The sequence below is a fragment of the Pleurodeles waltl genome, chromosome 4_2, assembly GCF_031143425.1.
Source record: "Pleurodeles waltl isolate 20211129_DDA chromosome 4_2, aPleWal1.hap1.20221129, whole genome shotgun sequence".
Lineage (NCBI taxonomy): Eukaryota > Metazoa > Chordata > Amphibia > Caudata > Salamandridae > Pleurodeles > Pleurodeles waltl.
In genome coordinates this window covers 693,441,290-693,456,876 of record NC_090443.1, presented here as the reverse complement: position 1 = coordinate 693,456,876, position 15,587 = coordinate 693,441,290, and the positions used below count along the sequence as shown (strand labels likewise).

The 15,587-nt window shown below is 40.2% G+C and overlaps 1 protein-coding gene across 1 annotated transcript in view; it reads right to left on the bottom strand.

Moving 5' to 3' along the window:
* Positions 1 to 275: 275 nt before the first annotated feature.
* Positions 276 to 15,587, bottom strand: part of LOC138293204 (vitellogenin-A2-like) — a 64,719-nt gene continuing 49,407 nt past the window's right edge. The window contains exons 25-35 of the mRNA XM_069232292.1: positions 14,262 to 14,360; positions 12,208 to 12,420; positions 9,468 to 9,610; positions 6,440 to 6,578; positions 6,210 to 6,345; positions 5,908 to 6,094; positions 3,656 to 3,744; positions 2,067 to 2,164; positions 1,819 to 1,978; positions 1,553 to 1,714; positions 276 to 567 (exon numbers count right to left, since the gene is read on the bottom strand). Coding sequence (XP_069088393.1) covers positions 458 to 567; positions 1,553 to 1,714; positions 1,819 to 1,978; positions 2,067 to 2,164; positions 3,656 to 3,744; positions 5,908 to 6,094; positions 6,210 to 6,345; positions 6,440 to 6,578; positions 9,468 to 9,610; positions 12,208 to 12,420; positions 14,262 to 14,360 — 1,536 coding nt within the window. The 3' untranslated portion in view covers positions 276 to 457. The remainder of the gene's footprint in view (positions 568 to 1,552; positions 1,715 to 1,818; positions 1,979 to 2,066; positions 2,165 to 3,655; positions 3,745 to 5,907; positions 6,095 to 6,209; positions 6,346 to 6,439; positions 6,579 to 9,467; positions 9,611 to 12,207; positions 12,421 to 14,261; positions 14,361 to 15,587) is intronic.

The window sequence follows — 15,587 nt, the reverse complement described above, 5'->3', positions numbered from 1 at the left end:
CCACCAGTGGACTAGTCCTACAAGGCACAGTTGCACTCACTCCCCAGGAGAAAGGAGATGTGGGTGTTCTGCTGAAGGCACCAAGGAACTAAGGCCTCCCTTCCATGGATATGGCTCAACTGAAGTCGACGCCTGCCATCTCCATCATAACAATGACATTAGGGATGAAGAGAAACTCAGCTAAGGAATGTAATAATAAGCCGTGCCTGTGATTAAGTGTTACCACTTTACAAAATATTTTAACACAAAAAAGCTTTTTGAATGCAACATTTTATTAGCAGTTCGTGTATTTACAAAAGTGTGTAGTGATATTTTCAAAATGTATAACATTAACTTCATTTGAAAAATGAGTCACTACAGTTAGGATTACATATTTAGTAGTTGACATCTAATTTAGCATGCCACCTATTAATCCAGGTCAATCACTAATCTTTTGATACATGAAGTTGTGCCGCATTCAGCACTGCCGTGCATCACATGAGCAAGATGTATGGGCATCGATTGTTTCTACTAAGTCTTCAGATTTCTCCATCTTAATCTGCCCCTCAGCCAGTTCCATGGTAGAGCCTGCAAGAAAGAACAGAGAACTGTTACCAGCAGGGAGTAGTGGCGTACAAATGAAGTACTGTTAATCAGCGTGTGTACTTTAGTTATCGGAGTAGAAGCCTCTACCCACATTCTTAGTATTGTGGATATTTCATCTCCATGAATGGCACATTCATGGGGTATCTTAGTACCTGCAGTCACAGTTGCCATTTAGTGTACAATCTAGTGCCCTTCGTGACATTGTCCATGTATCCCACCTCGGCTGTGTTGTGCCGTTTTTTAAAGCACACCCTTTACGATCCTGAGGCTCACTGGCATTAAGCCAACTCATCATAACCTTTCTCTCAGCAGCAGGAGGCCTACGCCTCGCCACGAACCAAGATTATTCATTTTTTTAACTTGGTTATCTTCTATTATTAAACCGTAAAATAGATAATGTCATGCTTTTTCGGAAGAACCGAAAAGATGCACCTCCTACAGCTAGATTTTTTTAATTTTGGCATAATTACCACTGCAGTATTCCTTGCTCTCCAGGTTCCTTTTGGTGCACTAAACCTTATATGGTCTGCGAATAAATACTGAATCTGCCTATCTTACTATTAAGTGACCTTTGCTTAATACATAAGCACTTAAAGAGGGCAATTTTTATCACATCGCCAGAGGTGGAGGAGACAAGACCTCTCTTGATATGCTCAGTTTGAACTGCTTGATTCTGCATTCTTTGGATGCTAGAAACTGAGTGTTCTGTTACCCTTGGTACACACTGTTAGAATTGTCCAATCGGGTCAACTAAAGCCAGAAACACGCGGATGCGATGTTGAAAGGGAAAACTATGAGCAACTGTCTTTAAAATTAAGAGCCCTGCCCAGTGCACGCCTGCCCTCCCAAAATTCACTTCTGGGGACACCACTGATGACATCCCCATGAGCTCTGACACACTGGCGCCTTCCCTCTCTGATTTCAAGCAGCATGGGTTGGTGTCTCGCACCACGTGATTGAATCTTACCAGCTGGCAGACAGTGGAAGCCAATGGAAACTGGAGCAGTCCTGGTCGGTGAACATCCTTTCGCACATCGTAAAACTGGTGTACGCGAGAAGCATTTTGACTCCTCCCCATCAATACGAATTGGCTTCTCAAGTTTTACAAGTGCGCGCTGCAGCTTGCAGGCTGAAAAAAATAATACTTGTCTGAAAACTCCGTACTTATTGTTTTAAATGTGAACTATTATATTCAGAATCTCCAACAAATTACTGTTGTACAACATGTTATACCTTCAGAGCACCCCTCTCCTGAAAACATCCACGAGTGTCCATAGCTCTCCTCATCCTTGGCCACACTTCCATCTGGCATCTGATATTCCTGCTCCAGCTCATCGTCGTGGCGGCCACAGATGCCACACATCTTCCCCTTCATCCACAATGCTTGCTCAACCTTCGTGGGACAAAAATAAAGGTAATTATGCGACAAGTAGGTAACGTCACCCGAATAAACCAAATAAACCGAAAGTGGACGAGAGTACCTGGCACGTGATTCCGTTATAGTAGAGTCTTTCGATGCCGAAGTCTGGTGCACTCAGGGACAGTCCGTCTTTCTGCCGTTCAATCAGCACCGAGGGCTCTGGGTCGAGGGTTAGGAATAGGAAAAGGCTGTCACTGCAAATTCTCTCTCTGATATTTTATTAAAAGTATACAATACTGGGGTGGACCAGCAGACTTTACATAAAGTTTTAAACCATAAAACACATTTATAGCAGCTGTGAAAATATACTTTGCATCTAAACTGTATCAAGTGCGCTAACCACTATACATCTGTGTGGATGTTACTAACTGGTTTATTAAATGAATTGTGTTCAGACATCATACTATCTAATAAATAACGTTTTCCAGGTGCATCATTTAAACTAGACAATATTTAGGTGCAGGGGAGCCAGGAAGCCACATTTCCAGTTTCGGTCGGCATTCCCGCACCTAAACCCAGCTACCCCAATTATTCCGCTGAGAGTAGGTGGTAAATTTGAGCCCAAAGATGATTGTGGGTTGGCAGTGGAGGGTTGGTAGGGCATCTGGGGAGGCTGTTGTAGGCTGTGGGCCTGTTCCATGCCCCTCGGTGGAATTGCAAGGTTGGGGCTAGGCTGTGCTGATGCCAACATGCCCTGCCTACAGTAAAACTAGGTTGGGTTTTCTAGTACCAGGGATCATCTGGTGCAGTAAAGCATCCGGTAACTCTAGGTGCGAAAACACCAGGCACCTTAAAATCACTGGCCTGATATCATCCGAGGATACTACTCTGGGCAACTCATAATGAGGGTTTAAGTGTCTTAAGTGTGTTTCTATCTGATTTTTCTATTTTTTACCATCTTTTTTACTTTCGTCTCTCACACTTATGCTAGCACTCTCTCGTAATCTTTATTGCATAGATGTTTATTAAAACATACAGTATATTTCAGTGCATTGTATGGTTTAGTTTGTATGCATATATGTTTTGAGGATAAGACTATGGCGCAACAAGGCCTACTCACACAGTCAGTGTGGCATGTTTAAGTAAAGCGCACACAATTTGCTACCTGTTATTTATACTGCCACATGAACTGAATGCTGCACAGCGCGTTGCCTGTGATCACAAGTAACACAACCTGTAGTTCTCAATAGAATGCAGTGCTAGTTACTTCATCACTAGATCTGTCCCTTCACACAGTCCACTCTCATGACGTCATAAATTGCCCATCCAGTGATAACATCAGGGTATGCTCTGACTCAGAGGTACAACAACTCATAATGTATGAAAAATCAATCTACTGCCTACCAGACCTACATCTCAACACAAGAAATGATGAACCTACCTGTGGTAAATACTGCTTCATAACATTTGTCCAATTTTAAAAAGTGGACTATTTATGTGCATAAACACTTAATTAATCAAATATTAAATTATTCTATGTAACCTTTGATTTATCCCAACGTTCTGCTTGTTTCTTTTCGCTGTACGTTGTCTCATGCAAATTAATTGTGGATATCGTGAAAACGTGACTCATTTTTACTTTCAGTTGGGTCAACGCGACCCCGCTTTTTTTGTATAGTTTCCACATAATTATTTAACTTTTCGACTTACCAGAATGGGAATGGTATGGGAGGCTGTCGACCTTTATTCCATTGATAGCAAGTGTGGGGAATTCAGAGGAAGGATGCATGTCGATATCACTGTAAAGAAGAAAGAGAAGAGGTTTTTGAGGTGGCCATTTTCTCTTAGTTGGGTGACCTTTGCCGCTTTTGTTACAGTGCTTAGAAAAGAAGTGATTTGGCGGGCTATAGAAGCACGCGTCTCACTTGGTTACAGTTGTGACGATTCTTGCATATTTGGGGGGTAAATACCAGCTTCCTAAAACACAGTGGGAGGGCACGTGCAAGGATGTTTGGCAAACCTATTTATTCGTGCATTAGAAAAAGTATTAGACTATAAATAATGCTTCATTGTTTATTACAAAATGCAGTGTGGTAGCCGGGTGATGCGATTTGTCATACATAATAGGCTGGCATCAGAATGCTGTGATTTATTTATTTATTGTTTCTTACTGACCTAACTGTGATTCTTAAGCAGGTATATTAATACCAAGACTAGAGACAAGCTGAGTGAAAAATCAATATTTTAAGCCCTTTTTTTGATCGGCCTAAGCTCTAGTTGGAAGCGCAGATAGATAAGCATTTTTGTTCCAAGCTGGAGGTGTTATCACCGAGAGCATTTGTTCACCAATTCAGGTCTTTTTGAAGTTGGGAAGTCAAGCAGGAATCTGAATGAGGATCACAGAGTTTTGGTGGGAATGTGTTTAGAGAATGTGTCCTTCATGCAGTTGCTAGTCTTGTCACTGTAGATTGCTTTATGGCAAATACAGAGTGTTTTGTATGGACTTCTTTTGTGTAGGGGGAGCCAATGTAATTTACGAAGGTGATCTGACATGTTCATTCTATGGCTAAGAAAAAGAATCAATTTAGCTGCCGAATTTTGAACAATTTGCGGCTTATGGATCACATACAACGGCAGGCCAAAGAGTAGATTTTTATAATTTTACTCTGGCGAAAGAAATATCACTGGTAAGATTTACAATGATCTATTAATGCACATTTTCCCTCAAGATTAACACAAATAGGGAACAAGGGCAAACATTCCACTTTTTTTGCCAACCAGTTCTGTAACGTGCCTGGTACCTTAAACCCAAACCCCTGATTCATGAAGTTTGATTCTGATTTAAATCATAGTTATCAGTGTGCTTCCTGGCTTAATAAGTCTTTAAATGATCTTAAACCATGGACAATCATTGATCAAAGTGGGTCAGACGTCTTAAATCAAGAAAATAATTTACAACCAGTTCTGCTGCTAGAGATTATTCCAGGTTACATTACCAGGCCGCCCTTCTCTAGTTTCCTTCTGATAATATATTTTTTGCAACTCCAGGCAATGTTGGTGACATGTTGCAGAAAATTTGAGGCTTATTCATTTGCTGAGGGTGGAGCTATCATTAGTGCAGCAGGTGCACTGACACTAGTGCTCAAGGTTCAAAGGGATCAATGCACCAGTTGTTTCAGTCATAGCTGCAAGATCACCCTGATTATAAATGTGTTTGAAAAAACCTCGCCTGAGGGATGTGGTGGAGTTTTCTTGCCTATTTTTGAGCCCATGGCGACCTTGCAATGCAATATCTTAGTCACATATTAATATCCTTGTGTCCGTCGTAGAATTCTTTGTAAGGTATACACTCCATATTTGAGTTTCATCACTAAATTATCCTTCTCACATCCCATGCCCACAATATCTTATGTCTCACAACAGTCACCTCTGTTCCCATTGTTGGAAAAACAGTTCTCCCAAGATCTGCAGTTCATGAAACTCTTTTTTCTTTTGCGGAAAGAATTTTGAAGCCACTAATGCTGTATGGTGAATACCTCTTTGACAAAACTTGTGATTTTATTTGTATACTCTCCACACCAAGATCAGAATCTCCCTCAACATGGACAAAATGTCTAGGGAACAAAGGCTCCACTGTGCGGTATGCAAGATGGAAGTGGAGTTAGTGCAAAAAAAACACCAAAAAATAAGTCATTCAAAGAATCAATAACCTTAATAAAAGCTTAAGGGGCAAATCTGCACAGAGCAATAAGGCTGTGACAATTATACACAGGCCCAGTGGGAGAAGAGTGGAAGGACTGAAATGGTCAAAGGCTTAAATTTAGATGCATCTACTTTGGGATCTCAACTTATGGGTCAGTAAATATGTTGTGGTGAGGGACTACCTAGAATTACAATACAATGTGCTGCTCAGTGTGCATTCAATGATAATGAGGTCCACAGGTATGACTGCTGATACTCACTAGCTGCCCAATTTGACGTTGATGGCCTTATGTTCAGGAGATCCCTCTTCCCTCTTCATCGTCACCAGAAACTTCAGCTCAGGGCTACAGTCCTGGGCAAGGACGTGGTAGCAGCTCGCAGGCATTGAGTAGTTAAAAGTAACACCATTGAAGGTGGTGATTCTATTGTGTGAAACAGTGCAATGTCCTAAGAGAAAACAACATTTATATTTAGACAAAAATAAACAAGGAACTCTTTTAGATTAGCATTTAATACAGAAAAATATATTTTTCCTGTGGCACCCATAAAAGACATTCTTCACCTTTGAGTGATTCCATGAGCATTGTTGGGGCTTCAGTAAAGATGTTCCACCCGGAGGCCTGAAGGTCTGTAGTCTGAGCAGGTCGACCAGACGGGATCGCCAGCGGGAGCTGAATTGCTCTATAGTAGAGTGTGAGCTGTGCAAGGGGACACAAAGTCATATTACATAAGAACCAACATTTGCAAAATATATAAGATCATTTTTTGTATATGCTTTTGTGGGCCATTTACCTTGGGTATTTGTATAACTGCATCAATGGTCCTGGAAGAACTAAGAGAAAGGATTATCTTTGCCTGCCGAGAAGGATTTTTTTGAAGTTTTTCAGAAAATCCAGCCAAATATGCAGCTCCTGGAACAAACTGTGCAGCCCTGCAAAACAATCACAAACAGCGAATCACATGATCTGGTAAACATAGATTTTAGCTACTTAAAGCAAGCACATGTTACTAGTTATGGTTTGATAGGTAATTACACTAAATCTCAAACCATTTTAGTTTATCTCTTATTTGGGGCACCATTCTCTTCTCTTTAAGTGAGACAGGATTTGTACATTCTAATGATTAATTTCATAGATAAACCCTACTTTATTTAAAGTGTATCGTCTCCTTCGGTAAATCTCATTTCTTCTTCCAGATACATATTCTCCTGTTACCTGGATGATTCCCAACTCATTATCAAACTGAACAATGAGATTATTTTCCCCTAGTGCTGAGGGAATGCGCCTCATCTCTCTGGAGCTAAACACTAACAAGACTGAGGTGCCTGCAGTGCATGGCTCCACCACTGCTTGGTCGAACACTTGCTAGCTTGCTGAGATGGGCTGTATACCTGAATCTACTCCAACATTGCTCAACCAGGGCTTCTTTTTTATTGCAATCTTTCACTGATGCTGCAGATCAACAACCATACCTGTACTTGCTTTCCACACCTTAAAATACTCTGCAAAATCATCCAGCCTTAGCCACTGATTGCTGCAAAAAAAAGCAATCCGGGAAGTGATCTCTTCCTGTCTGGATGACAGCCATTTGTTCTATCTAGTGCTGGCCAAATATTTCATAGCTAAGTTCCATCAGCTTTAGACCATTACAACTAAACTCACTTTCAGTCAAGTGTCTCAAGACTGTGTTTTGGCTTCTGGTTGCCAAGAGGGTTTTGTTTGAATGCCATTGATTTGCCACTGTGTTTTTACAAAATTCAGCCTGTTGTTTTGGCAGGCCCGCATTGAGTGTCACACTACAGCACTTTTCTGTCACTTCAGCAGTCCACCGGCAATGTGCTGGGGGTATTCCTTTTGCATACATTACCTGTAAGGCTTGGAACAATCTCCCAGTCACCATCCACTGTCAGAAGAACTTTCTTACTAACTGGAAGCGTTCAATATCTGTCTGTTTACCCAATTTTGCACCCTCTCGTTTTTGCTGTAGGTATGCTTTCCATTCAGTGTCAAGCTTTAGTGCCAGGACTTCCTTCAGAGTCAATGGTGTGCCTACACATTTTATCACTCTATTGGCAGTCTCAAAAGTCCTAGTAATTCTCACTATTTTTGTCTCATTTAACATTGGGTTCCGAATTGATTTAAACTGTGTTTAGCTTTTTACTTTCATGATATTATTGTACTTTAGTATTATTCATCAAGCCCTATTTCTATGTTTTGAATTAATGTCCTATTTTCTTCATTTGTACATCTAGGGCAGAAGTAGACACTTACAGACTCACACAAAAACAACGAAAAGTGATGAAGAAAACTATAGAATGCAAGAGACCACAATAAAGCAGCCCAAGGATGTTGCTTGGCATTCAAATACTTCTATGGTCTGATAGTAGTTTTCTTTTATGGCAGTGACGCAGGTGGTAGTAACACAGGAATTGAGTGGGAATAATAAACCGTCACGCAAATTGTGAGAACTGTGTGAATACCATGCCAAGAACCTTAAAATTAGATGGCTACGAAATCATGCTTGCACAGATGTTTAAGGACCGATTTTTAAGGTATTAGTGCACCAAGTATGAATTGGAACTTATACTTGCTTTTACTCACACAGAAAAAAACACTAGTTGCAAACCTTTCTGAACCGCTTTTCCACTTCAAAAACTGTTAGAAAATAACCCATGTGAAGGGAAAACCACCAAAATGCTAGGTGTGCAGGGAAATAATTAAATTACTTTATGGACACAAATATATTTCTCAAGGGAAAACAAAAATAGAAAAAAATGAAGTGGCAGTTCTGCATGCCTACATTCATTCATATTCATTTGCATACAAGAAAATATTGGCGTGATTCTTCTCTGAATCCATCAGACATACGTTTCCAGGAAATTTTACAGGATTCTTAAAGTCAGAAATGTTTTCATAATGTCTGCGTAAGACTATGAGAGTTAATTTGTATTTGTATTACTCATGTTATTTTCTAAGGATGTGCAAACTTGATAGGATTTAATGTGCATGTTGTTGGAGTGTCCTAGAATTCCTAATCTCGCTATTGATATTGCAGGTAATAAAATGAATAGCCATTTTTTGAAAGATATTTCACTGTGAGATTAGTGATCCTGAGATGCACATGCCGCATAAGCGATTTTCGAGTGGATAAAAAAATTAGGAACAAGGAATGCTTGGAAGAAAGTTTGAGCCAATATACCACGTCAGAAACGACCACCAAGAAAACGCAGCACTGAAAAATAAATGCATTCCTCAATATTCTCCTCAGTTGCATGCTTTATCCACTTAAGACAAAACTGGATACAGGAGTACTCATAACTCACCCTCTCTTACTAAATGTACATAAGATGTGCTTACCTTTAAAATAAATTTGGTTCTCTCTGGGCAGCTGAAATGGGCTCCTATTACATTCTGGCATGCACAAAAGCATCTGGAGGAGAATACTCTTGTGATGCTGTTACTGTCACAGATTTGCTGGGGTACTGGAATTTTTTGTGGGAGTAAATCTTGGTGTACAAATTAATTTTCCCTTTTAAATAATTAGGGCCATAAACGTAATGTCTTTTGAATTCATTGTGACTTTGAAAATGTACTTTCACCATTGAATTCTAACACACATCAGTATTCCTGTATAATCTTAATTGTCCAAAGCCATGTAGGAAAACAGATTTTATATGATCTTTCACAACACTTCAATTTCTCAGGTTTAAAGTCGTCCACGTTACTTTCAGACTGTACTTCTCCTACACTGTTTACTTAGTAAACAAACATATTTTGGTACACTTAATTATAAAAGATTAAGGCAACCAACAAAGTCTTACCACTGCTCAGCAGCTCTGAGCTTTGAAGGAATTCTTGGCCACTCCAGCTTTATCCTCAGGCCAGGCTGGCTCCCAAAGTGACCCATTTCAGCCTTGGCTGTTACTTTGTAATCTTGACAATTGCGTCCCCATTTCAAATAAGCCTGAAATAGACAGAAAATGAGTCCATGGTAATTGCATTATTTTTTGTAATAATTCAACAATTCATTGCACAGGCATAGTTTAACTTTTTAACATGCTGAATCCATTGTCAGTCAGATATCATTAAAAATAGGAAAACACTAAACGTGCCCACATCTGATTTGCATTGCTGGTCTCGTTGTCATTTTTAAATTATTGCACTGCTGGTTAATATCTAAATCAGCTAAACACATGGGTATTATTGTAATATATTATTATGTAAGGTAAACATTAGAGTTCTCATGTGTCAAACAGCCTGTTCCTACTAACATTGTTTTTGGCGCTTTGCCTAGTGCTATATATTTAATCACCTCGTTCCACAATTAGTCAGTTGCATGAGGGTTTGAAATAGTTATCAAGTAGTTTATGAATTTGAGAGGTAATTTGATTTGATTTTAAGCTCCAAACTATTAGTACAAGGTTGGGATGCCTACAATCTTCTTTGATAACCTCCTCACTACCTTTGTTGAGAATAAATATCGTACTACAAAACAAACCAGAGTACTTGGCCTTGGGCATATGACTCAATGATGCTTCTTCCATTTTTTCATTATTGCTATCCCATCCAAGGTAGCTTAGTAGTATGTTTTAATAAAGTAATAAGCCCTCTTTAAATTTCCAAGATGTAGTACCCGTTGAATTAAGTTATCTATAACATTTCTGTATTGTGGAGTTAGACCTAGGCCTAAAATCACTGCATGATTTACCAATACTTTTTAGAGCTCTCATTTTTGTTGATACTTGAACCTTGAACAAAATTAGCCTCACTTCATTTCATGACTGAATTCCACATTTAGAAGAGATTTGCTTAGTTATTGAGACCCTTCAAAAGTTATTAGATGCAGAGGGAACTATGCTTCACAGTGTGCTGGGAAATCTTTGTGGCATATCTCCATAAAAATTGCGAGGACACTTAGATTTGTCTAGACTTTTGTATAATTATGAAGACAATAAAATTAGAGTGAGACCTTCTACCAGACGCTTTGAGTGATCAACACACCTTCGAACAAACCCTTTTAACCACTTAGAATGAGACGATCACAATAAATTACAAGGGATTTCATCTTCATAAATCATAGACATATATAGAGTTAATTCTTCATTTGGTTTCAGTGCAGGTCTGATAAATAACCTCTGATGCTTTTGCACTGTTGCTCACTTATGGCTCCTAAAGGTAGTTTACGAGGGACCATAGTCCTCTACATAAGGACTTGCAAATTTGTCATTTTAGTTGAGGAGACCCTCTTTAAAGCTGCACATCTCTGATTGTATAAGATAGAAATATGATAGTACTTATGAAGGGAGGTATTATTATCAGTAACATAATTCAGAGATGTACAACATTTAGATTTTTCAAAAAATAGTTAGCAGGCTTGTGCACCTCACTTTCAAATCCAAAGTAGCTGAAGTTCATTTAAAGAGGGGGGCATGCGAATGCTATCCCACTTCTTTAAGTCAACTTTCACTTTTAATATTATTTTCTCAAAGTTTGCTGAATGACTTGAAGTGACCTACCCACAAATAACCAGAGAACGTGTTTACATAGTCTCCCTCATTATTCCAATCCATTCTTGCTGGCTTGCGCTTAACCTAGAGCTAGCTGTAAAAATACATCGTTGGGTTATCTGTGTATAGATTCAAGTTAATAGAGAACCCACTTTATCTAAGAACTTTGGCCAATATTAAATAAAATCAAGAACAGGGTTAAACCTTGTCCTGATCTCACAGGATCAGTCAAACCGAGTACTTGGTTCCTTGTTAAACATCTTTATTCTTGTGATTTACTTGCTATAATTCATCATTCTCATCGACTATCAGAGAAAGGCTCACTCCAGTCTGCTAAGCTTGTTGTACTTCATTAAACTAACTACCATGAATCTGATATTATCCCAGGAAGCAATAAGCACATATGCTGGCTTGATTACATATGTTTTAATACAGAATATATATCTTTGGGCTCATGCTTTTAGGGATGATATTTCAAAGAGCTGCATAATTTTAGCTCCTTGCCTTATTTATAGAAAGACTGTAAATTTGCCATATATCTGCTATTGGGAGTTTCTATTCTTTTCCGAATTTCTTTGTTCGACAGTTGCAGTCCTGCAAGAAGTGTACTTCCGAAAGCTTATTAAATTCACTAGATAAGCCATAACGGCTTGTCACATCAATGAGTTTTGTACCTCTAAATTAAATAGTGGTCACCCTAGCCTTCCACTTTACATTAAAAAGGGCCCAATAAGATTCGAGATCACCTACGCATTCTGCCACTGCTAGAAATGCACTATATCCTCACTATTTATTCTTAATCTCTTTGTTTTGCTTCAGTAAGTTCAATATGGCATTTGGACACTCATTTGTGCCACTATTCCTTTACTCAAAATGTGCAGCACTGAATTTGTCCAGTTTTAATTGGGGTTCAGTTTCTGAGAATACAATTAATTCGCTTGCTCTTATCAGTCTCCTCAAAGTAGTGTCATTACATTAACATTCAGTACATAAATCCTGGTGAAATAATGCTCAAAGTGCCTTTGCCTTTTATTGTGAGTTTGCTCTGCCTCACCTGTGCCTCATGAGCATTGACCATGACAGCATCAGCACACGCGCGCCATCTGCTGGAGCCGGTGATTTCCACAGCATAGGCCTGGATCTGGGGCTTGGAGCTGTGGTAGTCTGCGTACACGATCACCTGGTATCCTTGTTTCTTGTTGTCATTTCTCACGGCTTGAACAGTAACTGCCAGCACTGGGGGCTTGTTGTCTCCCATAAAGTTTGGCTACACAATGGGAAAAAAAGTACAAAATATAATTAAAAAGAAGCTTAACATAAGTAACTGGAAACAAAAGGTAAACAGCATCTATTGCAGAAGATGCTGAAGTGCTGTAGCTGGATATATTTTAACATCACGGTGACATGCTCAGGAGAAAAACGAATAGAAAGGAACCGGTCTGTGCTGGTTTGCCCTCTCAATGTAGGAGAGTGGGGTTAGCGTTCCCCTGGAGGGTACCCATATTTTCTGGTGAATGGTCTCTTTGTTGTCTCGCTTTTGGGCAGCAAGAGCAAGCTGGCGTGACACATCTTGGTGGTCTATGCTCAATTCAGTTTTAGCTTTTGGTGCCCAGCTATGCCATTTAGAAAAGAGATCTTGAATTGACAAACGGCCAATCTTTTTCTATCATTGGCTTTAAAATCAAAACGAGATAATTTTTTCACATTAACATACCACAGAAAAATTGGGTTTGTGTTGAGTACCACAGCACGAACTTCATTTTTTTCAGCACCAAAATCTAATGACTGAGAAGCACTACTATAATTACCTGTAGGTAACTCCTTTTTGGTCACTTTGGGGCATATTTATACTCCGTTTGCGCCAAATTTGCGTCGTTTTTTTCGACGCAAATTCGGCGCAAAACTAACACCATATTTATACTTTGGCGTTAGACGCGTCTAGCGCCAAAGTATGAGTAAAGAGCGTCATTTTTTTGCGTGAACGGCTTCCTTGTGTTAATGAGATGCAAGGTAGGCGTTCCCGTCCCAAAAAATTACTGCGCCGCAAATGCGTCGTATTTATACTCCCGGGCAAAAATCACGCCCGGGAGTGGGCGGGGCAAAAAACCCCGCATTTGCGCCTCTTTTTAACGCCTGGGTCAGGGCAGGCGTTAAGGGACCTGTGGGCTCAAAATGAGCCCACAGCTGCCCTCCCATGCCGCCAGGGACCCCCCCTGCCACCCTTGCCCACCCCAGGAGGACACCCAAGGATGGAGGGACCCACCCCAGGGACATTCAGGTAAGTCCAGGTAAGTATATATATATATATATATTTTTTTTTTGGCATAGGGGGGCATGATTTGTGCCCCCCTACATGCCTCAATGCCCAATGGCCATGCCCAGGGGACATAAGTCCCCTGGGCATGGCCATTGGGCAAGGGGGCATGACTCCTGTCTTTACTAAGACAGGAGTCATGTAAATGGCGTCTGGGCGTCGTTAAAAATGGCGCAAATCGGGTGGAGGCGATTTTTTGCGTCAACCTGACTTGCACCATTTTTAAGACGCCCTAGCGCCATTTTTCCCAACGCCGGCGCTGCCTGGTGTATGTGTTTTTTTTCCACGCACACCAGGCAGCGCCGGTCTGCTTGCGCCGGCTAACGCCATTCAATAAATACGGCGCCCGCATGGCGCTTCAGAATGGCGTTAGCCGGCGCAAAAATTTTTGACGCTAAACTGCGTTAGCGCAGTTTAGCGTCAAAAAGTATAACTACGGGCCTTTATATCCATGTGTACAGTATGTTGAGACGTTTGCTCACGCTTGACCATACAAATACACTTGCCAGTCCTATAGCAGGTATGTCAGAGTATGGGTCAAGAATTCACATACTGGCTTATGATACAGAAAAGGATATAAGTTTAGTATGGTCTTGTACTTCATGCAATTGTGGGAGCAGCAACCAGTTGGCATATTAGTAAAATGAGAACAGGGGAGTACAAAAGAAGCATTTTAGAGATGGTTAAGCCTTGCAACAAAATCACAAGCTAGTCCTCATTAGGTAAGGCAAATTCAAACTTTACCAATCTGGGGCCCCACGAAGGAAGCATTTCGGTGTGAATGTTGCACTTACCATGTGTCGAGTTTTTTGTGCAGAGGAAGCACTGCTGCTGCTGCTTGAAGAGCTGGATGCTGAAGAAGAACTACTGCTGGAAGCTTTCCTGTTGGGATTCTATAAAATTGAAGGTTGGTGGTGAGTAGATACATCTTGTATGGAAATAGACGTAGTAAAAACACACAATATGATGGGCACCAATTAGATAGCACCAACATTTCAGAGAACAGTGCTAGGCAGTCTCATCTATGTTGCTTCTATTGTGAACAAATGTTGCAGTCAAGCAGCTTAGACCTTCATCTTGACTCGCAGGGAAAATATGGAAAGGCAGCTTAGATGTGGTGATAAACATGAGGTCAGCATCTGCCCAGTCCCATTGCATTATTTAGTTTTCAAATTTCTTCTGCCATCGAGAGCATGTTCCTAAATCTAAGTCAGAAGTCAGGGCACTCATGAATCAAAAATAATTACATAAGACGTGTTTAGTGTCCATAATGTACTAATCAGGAATTTCGTTGTGTCCGGACACTACGGAACACCGCAAAATTATCTGAACGCGGTCTCCCGTTCCCTACTACTTCGTTTTGATTAGGATACTCGGTGGTATAGGTGTTTCTACTACCCGCTACTTCTATTTATCCAAGGTACCACGAGTTTCAGATTCCTGGGATGGCTCAGGAGTCCCATTATTGATAGATGTCTCAATTTTAGCTCAGCCCTGATGAAGTCTTTGAGATTTATATCTCATAAGACGAAACACGTGTTGGCGTTTTGCTACTTGACTACCTTTCGGATGCTATGGTCACGGATGTGTTGACCTTAAGGATTGTTTTTCCATCACTGTGATGTAACCTATCTTTCAAGAATAAATTGAAGGTTCCTGTTTTCACGATTTCCGGTCTCACAACGAAATTCCTGATTAGTACATTATGGACACTAAACACGTATTATGTAATTATTTTTGATTCATGAGTGCCCTGACTTCTGACTTATCTGTGTTCGGTCTCTTCGGAATCCTCAGAGGATAAGGGAAGATCCTCTTGCCAGGAGCACCGTGCCCTATCTGCTATGTTTATCTATCACCATGTGGATTCACTGTGAGTGGCCAATTTCTATGTTCTTTCTTCCTGGTTGCTAGTGCCTTGGTTATTCCATGTTCCTAAATCTGTGGGCTCTCTGGGCATTCTATTCGTCATAGTACAGTCGTCCAAATATTAACTATCATGATACAGAATCCTAGAGCTATTTCGGTATATCCCTTTCAAAAGTGTTTTAGAATGGAGAGTTCCATTCTTCAAATGCAGAATTTTTTGGTGTTTCAGAATATTACAAAATATTATGTTA